Source organism: Arachis ipaensis, chromosome B06 (assembly GCF_000816755.2).
Source record: "Arachis ipaensis cultivar K30076 chromosome B06, Araip1.1, whole genome shotgun sequence".
Taxonomy (NCBI): domain Eukaryota; kingdom Viridiplantae; phylum Streptophyta; class Magnoliopsida; order Fabales; family Fabaceae; genus Arachis; species Arachis ipaensis.
The window spans coordinates 32,077,991-32,085,949 of NC_029790.2; the positions used below are offsets into that span (position 1 = coordinate 32,077,991).

Sequence of the window (7,959 nt, forward strand, 5' to 3'; positions counted from 1 at the left end):
TATTAGGAATAAGGGTTGGAACGTAGAGAAGTGTAAAATTTCAATCTTTTTCTTTCTCCAAAACACAGTAAAAAAACTTACAAAATGCATAAAGTATTTTTGTGAATTTTGTGATCAGTGTTTCTTTAAATAAAAATCTGAGTCTTGGCTGAATTAATTATGGTAAAAGAAGCTGAGAATTTCGTGGTCAAGGTATGAGAATTAATGAAGAAGGGGCTTGAAAACGAAGAAGTTTGGTCAACACTTGCGTGTCGAACTTATCCACAATTAACCGTTGTTAGTTACTTGGGGTTAAAAACACAGTAGAGAGAGGTGAGAGGATGAGATAATCTCGACACAGAAGCTAAGAGGGAAAGGCAAATTACTTGGATAGTAAGTAAGAGGATTCAGGATCTCTAGGAGTCGTTTGCAGAATACTAGTAAAAAATTCGATTTGGGTTAACTTTTACCATGTGGTAAAATAATTAATGGCTAGCATTTATTCTTAAAGAAATAAATCAGAAATGGATGGATAATATTAATTTTGGGATATAATTACTAATGTAAAAATTATTTTTACCACTGATTTCGAGATTTTTGGTTATTAACTTTTTTCTCGGTGCATGCAAAATCGTTACTAAAAGTAAAATTCTGGTTAAAAAAATCTCTAATAAGAAAAATAAACCAATGACAAACAAGTGTTTATTTTTTACTAGTCAAATTTGACTTAGAGAAATTAATTATCCTCATAAAATTAAATTTGACCGATTAATTATCATTTTTTAATTTATTTTTGTTTTTTTACTGTTGGGCATGCTTCACGAATAGTTATTAGACTGTGGTTCAATATTTTGAGAAATAAATTATAAAATAGCCAGAAAAATTAATTTACCAAAAATAAAATTTTTACATATAACGTAACACTGTATCTATATAATTTAATTTATTGAGCTATCCACACACACATTGCGATAGAATTTAATTAAAAATTTAGTAAAATTATAAATAACAATAAAGTAATTAAACCAACTAAAAAGATACTCAAATAGATTTTATTGACATATTAATGTTGGAAGGAGAGGAATGAATAACTAACTAATACTATGAGTGTCTGAGCTCCAACGATAACACCCGCCTTTCAAATCCAATCCAATAATCCAAAGACAAAAGATCATAAATCCATTGTCCCATAAATCCCTCATCTTCTCACTTCTACAACCCAAAAAACGGTTACACCCAGTAATGATGAGGGATTTCGTCATCCTTGGTTCATCCATTGTCACTCCTCCTCCGAATCCCCCATCTTCTTCATCTTCAACACCATCAACCACTCCTTCTCCCTCCCACCGCCACCGCCACCGCCACCACAAGCCCAAGCTCACTCCTTCGCATTCGCATTCTTCCTCTATCTCCTGCACTCTCCAAGCCCCCCTCAACCACTATATCCATGTCCATGTCCACGAGAATGCTTCCGAATTTGTTCCTTCTCTGAACGTTAAGCTCCTCGCGAAGGAGGTTCTGGCGGGTATTCGAGGTAGGAAGGTTCGGGCTGTGATTGATTCTCTCAAGAGAGTTCAGGAGCTTGGTGGCGCCTCCTCCTTATCCTCCCATTTTGATGGACATGCCATGGATCTCTTCTCTAACGAGTGTCGCCGCTTGGTCAAATCCGGTCAACTTGAGGAAGCTGTTCAATTCATGGAGGTTCTCGCACGTAATTCTTTTTTTTTTTCAAGATACTAATCTCTAATTCTTTCTTGTTAAATTTTCTGTGAACACTGTGCACTTGAAACACAATGCAGGATCAGTCGTATCCAAAAGATGTAACGGAAGCAGCTTAAGATGATGATGTTAGCATTGATATCTGATTACACACTAATAGTGATGTTAATTTGATACCAACTAGATCTAATAGTGAATAACAAGAGTTTGTGTGTTACAATCAGGGACAATCCAAAATCTAATGATAGTAGAGTGAGTGTACCCACATTTAGTGTCGAATTGAACATGAATGCCTTCAATGGAGGATACCTTGAGAAACTAGAGGAAACAAAACTAAAAAAAGGAGAAAGCAATTAAAGGGGATGTTTAATATTTACTTTTTTTATAAACACAGCATTTATCTAGTAATTGATTAAATTTTCTCTATATGGATAGACAACCTTACTGGTTTGGTAATGTTCTTATTCCCATGTTCATGTTTCCATGTGTTTATAGAACACATTGTTAATAAAATTTTGACCAAGTTCTAAAGATACAAGAACAAGTCATTAAGAAATTCACACATGAATTTTTCTCCTTCAGATTTCCAGTTGTCAGTCAGAGAACTTGTTCAGCCGTTGGACATAATAAAACAGTGTGTTTGTAATCAAGATCCAGATTTAGCTGTGAGGTATGTATTTATAATGTTTTGAGAAAAGATTTTTTATTTCTAATTTTGTAACAATGATGAAATTAATTGGTGTTGTCTTTGATGATTAATCAATAGCTTTGTTCATTTTTTATGTGTGCCATTAATTTATATTTCCTGATCCATTACTTCCATTGGTGTTCCTAATAGTTAATATTGGTTAGCAATCTATATGATCAGGTTTTATATGACTGCATTTGCATCTTTCAGGTATGCATGTCTTCTTCCACATGCACATATACTATTCTGCAACATTATAAGTGAATTTGGAAAAAGAAGGGATTTAGTTTCTGCTTTGAAAGCATATGAAGCAGTGAAGAAAAACTTGGATAACCCCAATATGTACATATACCGGGCAATAATTGACGCTTGTGGCCTTTGTGGTGATTTCATGAAATCTAGGTACATATATGAGGTATCTTCCAATCAGTGACATTCTCTTCCTTCAACTTGTCTTCAAAGATTTAAATTAAGGGCTTACATGAAGATATATAGTTTAATTTTAGTGTTTCACTCCGAGACACAGTTCTTGGCAAATTCCATTTGCAATCTATATCATTCTATGTATTTATCTTAGAATTTCAAAAATGTTTATAAATTTTGTTCTTCTTTAAAATATAAATAAACTATGATCTTAGACATAATTCTTGGCAAATTCTATGACGATGATGTTCGGTGACAAGATAGCATTCATATGCAATGTCTGATGCAGGACTTACTCAATCAGAAGATTACTCCAAATATATATGTGTTCAACAGTCTCATGAATGTGAACACCCATGATCTTAGCTACACCTTAAATCTGTATCAGAATATGCAGGTAACGTTCCTTCTATCACCTTAAATCATGCCATTTATATTTATCCTTTCCATTTAGTTTCCCTTGAAGGATGAGAAGAGAATGCTAGTTAGATTTTATTCTGCATTTCATCCGAGTAAACAATTCATAGTGGCTAAACCTTTAAAATCCAGAATCTTGGTCTGAAGCCAGACATGACATCTTATAATATCCTACTCAAAGCATGCTGTGTTGCTGGAAGAGTTGATCTGGCCCAAGACATTTACAGGGAACTTAAGCAATTGGAATCAGCAGGATGGCTGAAATTAGATGTTTTCACCTACAGCACGATTATAAAGGTACATTGTGGTGCATCAACAGAATCATCATTGTTTTATCAATTTAGCAAAACATGATATCTGGCATATCCTGACCTGTAGGAATTTCAGGTCTTTGCAGATGCAAAATTGTGGCAAATGGCTCTAAAAATCAAGCAGGATATGCTCTCAGCCGGTGTTTCTCTTAATACCGTTGCGTGGTCGTCATTAATCAATGCCTGCGCACATGCAGGGCTTGTAGAGCAGGCAATTCAATTATTCGAAGAAATGCTTTTGGCCGACTGCGAGCCTAATACGCAATGCTTTAACATCATTTTACATGCATGTGTTGAAGCATGTCAGTATGACAGAGCTTTTCGCTTGTTCTATTCTTGGAAGGGAAATAAGATGTTGGGGTCCTTTGGTGAAGGGAACAATAGCAAGTTAGAGCATGGAGACACGCAGACTGCTATTACCGCGCCAAACAGCATTTCTAGGCCGCATATCTTGAGTTTTGCTGAGAGATTCCCTTTCACACCAACTATAGCAACATATAATATTTTGCTGAAGGCTTGTGGTACTGATTACTACCATGCTAAAGCATTAATCACTGAGATGAAAAAAGTAGGTCTTTCCCCAAATTATATAAGCTGGTCCATTTTGATAGATATATGTGGAGGATCAGATAACGTGGGAGGCGCCATCGAGGTAAAAAAAATTAGATAAAAAATAAAGTTCTCTCAATGATTTTCATTGCACAATGTTTTGAGAAGCAGTTCAGTCAAAGTAATATATGGTCATGGTTGATGCAATTTGCATAATTGCACTAGAATTGTATTAGGATGGTCTTTTTATCATGTTGGACTTCTATGTAGTGCTTGAATATATATAGTCGCACTCGCACCACACACCAACAAAACATTTACTGGACACAATACTGTAGCTGTTAGATAAGTGATGTGTGGTGGACTTTCAAAATTATCATGTTTGATATTTATAGATTAAGTGACTTCCGTACTAAGCCTAATAATATATTATATGAAAGCTATTTGTTTATCTGATCGAATGCCTTTGTTCCCATACAGATTCTGAAGATCATGTTTGATGCTGGAATTAAACCTGATGTTGTTGCATATACTACAGCCATAAAGGTTCAGAGTTTTTTCTCTCAAAATGAGGCCCAATTTTTAAAATTAATTGTAATATTGAAGAGAACATTTTTCACTACTGTAAAATTACATGGCCATTGACACGGGAAATTTACATTTTTGTTTACAGGTCTGTGTAGAAAGTAAGAATTTTAAGCAAGGATTGATGCTATATGAAGAAATGAAAACATATGAGATACATCCAAATTGGGTGAGGATGCCTATAGACTGCAGTTGTTTGTTATGGTTCTGTCGTCCACAAAATGATAAACTGACATGGCTATGTCCTAAATGGAATTTGCATGAGGCTGCAGTAAGATTATACTTCCATAAAATCAAACTAAAAGATGAATAGAACATTGGGTATAATAAAAGAAATGGCAGTTGATGAATGATGAACTATAGAATAAATACATATCTGAAAAAGGTGGGAATCACAACTTTTTTTGTGATCTATTGAGAAAAAAAGTATATTTCATCAACTTAATCCTATTGATTTTGATAATTGTCTTCTCAGGTGACATATAACACACTACTAAGGGCACGCAACAGATACGGATCCGTACTTGAGGTGCAACAATGCTTGACCATATACCAGGATATGCGAAAAGCAGGGTATGCTATCTTATACTATCATAGCAAGTAGCATACTAATTATCTTTTCCAAGTTATGTGTCTCTCAAATGTTATGTATAACATGTCTGTTTCATTTTAAATCACGTGTTAGAAATTAGAAACTTTTAGCATGATGGAACATAAGAGATTTCTGGTTATAGGTTTCAAGAGTAATGGCAAAAAAGTATTGTTAGCAGCTTAAATACTATGAACTATTATCTATGCAGTAATATTTTTCTACATTCAGCTTTAAACTAAATAGCATGTTTACTGCTTCAGGTACAAACCCAATGATTACTATCTGGAAGAACTTATTGAGGAGTGGTGTGAAGGAGTGATACAAGATAACAGCAAGATCCAAAGAGAATTTTCTTCCAGCAATTTCTCTGAATTAGAGAGACCCCCGAGTTTACTTCTTGAAAAGATTGCGGCACACCTGTTAAAGAGGGTAGCTGACATCCTAGCTATTGATGTTCAAGGACTCACAAAGGTTGTTATCAGTTGCTTTCTCTAGAGTTCGCCCCACAATTTTCTCAAACTGTTTTAAGTTTCTCTCGATTTTAATGTATTAGTTTATGCCTTTAACCATCAAACTGTATCAACAGGTTGAAGCTCGCTTGGTTATTCTTGCAGTTCTTAGAATGATCAAAGAAAACTATAGTTCAGGTACGAATGGAATATTTTGTATATTTGATTTATAATTCTATTCTGTACGTGGCAATTGGCAAGCTCGTTTTGCATGGTTGCTTGTCCGCGTAGCCAATCATATGAACTCAACCATTCATATTCACTGTTGGCCTTTATGATAACAGGACATTCTGTGAATGATGACATTTTGATCATCATAGGAGCTACAAAGGCAGATGAAACTCCATCCCAGCACATATTAGAAGTGCAAGAGGCAATCATAAAACTTCTTCAGAATGAATTGGGCCTTGAAATTTTTCCAGCTAAAACCAGGTTTGCACTAAGTGACACATCAAAGTTAGAAATCCCTAACCTTACAAATCTCAGCATAGAAGCACTACCAGGAGAGAAGGCATTAACCACAACAAGAAGGCCTGCAGTTCTACATAGGTTGAAGGTCACCAAGAAATCATTGTATGGTTGGTTGCATAGGAAAGTAAGCATTAAATAGTATTTGAATTTTGTACAAATATGTGTCTTATTCCCGCTCATTGCAACTTTTGATCTTTGTATATAGCATCTGGACTTATGAATATATATGCATGTATCAATGGCAAATGTATAATTTCATTAATTTGTAAAACAATGTATGATACGTAGTGTCATGGAATAGAATTATAATTATCTATTCTTTCTATTTTTATTTTATTTTCTCTCCTAAAATTGTCGGAGTCAGAGATAGAATATTCATTGTGATACAACTCAGCAACTAACTCTTCCAACAATATGAAGAACAAAAGGGAAGGGGCCAATTTATTTGACATGGAAAAATCTTATATACAAGATTTTGAAACTAACAAAATGTTAAAACTATCCTAAGGGTAATACTGTCATATATTCCAAATTGTGTACTGTAATTTGGTGAATGTCTAATAACTGAACCTCAAGGCAAAGCTACTGATCAGTGCAAGAAGCAAAAGAATATGATGTACAATAGTGCCTTGTGATCATGAAGCAAGATTGATAAAAAAGCAGTGAAAGAGGGGCTCCATCTTTTGTTTCTTCAGGAACAACATGCTGCTAAGATATCTTCAATTTCTGGATCATCACCTGCTTCTCTGTCCTAGTCACATTAAAATAGTTCATATGGTTATGTCAGATAAATGTGAACACATATGCTGCTGATTCATACTAATTGCAGCCATAATATCAGGTAAAATATATCCATGATTCAGGTAAAGGGGGTTCCAGATACCTTGTGAACATATGAGATATTATTTTTCCCAGGACCTGCAACTATGATTCCTCCTTGTTTCCTGACACAATACCAAGTTCATAATATATGAGAAGTTATGTATTCAGGCTGGCCAAACAAAGTGTCTTTATAATCAACTAGATCATATTTGGGTTGCACTAGCCGAAGCTGGAATGACCATTTATCCGAGAAATTCTTAAGTGCTCTTGGGGCACCACGTGTATTGCATTCACAACCAATGAAAAGATTGGCATAACCAAATAGTGTGATCACAGATATAATTTACATACCAGCCCCCTCTGGTAACAGTATCTTTTTCAAATGAAAGCTTCCAATCTTGCCGATAGCCTTCCATATATAATTGTATTATCTTAAGACCTGCCTGCAGTGTAACGACTAAAGTTAACATAAAAGATCCAAAAATCTAAGTTTCATTGGTGCTTCATCCACTTTTATGGTGGTTTCAGACTTACTTTGGGGGTAAATGTGGTCAAAACTCCAGAAACAAATTTTAAGGCCTCATATGATGAATGATTGGGGTCTGCATAGATTTCTGGAAGAGAAAGCACAGACTTTTCAAAATGCTAACATAAGATGTCTAAAATACTACAACTATTACTAGGCCGAAAGCATTAGGCCAGCAGCAAGGTACCTCCTTCGAATTTCATTTGCTTGGCAAAGGTTCTGGCCTGTAATACACAATTCCAGCATACTCAGATGGTTGCAACCTTGCAGAAAATCAATACTTGCAAAGTTCGAGACTGAGAGTAGAATCAAGTAAAGTGCAGCATAGTGCCCCAATTCACAAATTCACAAAGACAATAAAATTGAAG

General features: G+C 35.0%; 2 protein-coding genes across 3 annotated transcripts in view; one reads left to right on the forward strand and one right to left on the reverse strand.

The window, feature by feature from the left end:
- LOC107648658 (pentatricopeptide repeat-containing protein At5g02830, chloroplastic) lies at positions 1,105–6,559 on the forward strand. Its single transcript, XM_016352464.2, has 12 exons — positions 1,105–1,690; positions 2,281–2,368; positions 2,597–2,801; positions 3,099–3,206; positions 3,359–3,523; positions 3,614–4,189; positions 4,567–4,632; positions 4,760–4,840; positions 5,147–5,244; positions 5,524–5,734; positions 5,850–5,910; positions 6,057–6,559. Exons 1-12 carry the CDS (start codon positions 1,222–1,224, stop codon positions 6,380–6,382), a joined length of 2,454 nt encoding a protein of 817 aa, XP_016207950.1. The 5' UTR covers positions 1,105–1,221; the 3' UTR covers positions 6,383–6,559.
- LOC107648659 (thioredoxin-like protein AAED1, chloroplastic) overlaps positions 6,659–7,959 on the reverse strand; it is a 2,561-nt gene continuing 1,260 nt past the window's right edge. The window contains exons 5-9 of one of the 2 annotated variants that reach the window (XM_021104383.1): positions 7,779–7,815; positions 7,600–7,679; positions 7,417–7,508; positions 7,127–7,187; positions 6,659–6,989 (exon numbers count right to left, since the gene is read on the reverse strand). In XM_021104383.1, coding sequence (XP_020960042.1) covers positions 6,978–6,989; positions 7,127–7,187; positions 7,417–7,508; positions 7,600–7,679; positions 7,779–7,815 — 282 coding nt within the window. In that variant the 3' untranslated portion in view covers positions 6,659–6,977. Of the gene's footprint in view, positions 6,995–7,126; positions 7,188–7,416; positions 7,509–7,599; positions 7,680–7,778; positions 7,816–7,959 lie in introns of both variants that reach the window. The other variant, XM_016352465.2, reaches the window with a different exon arrangement.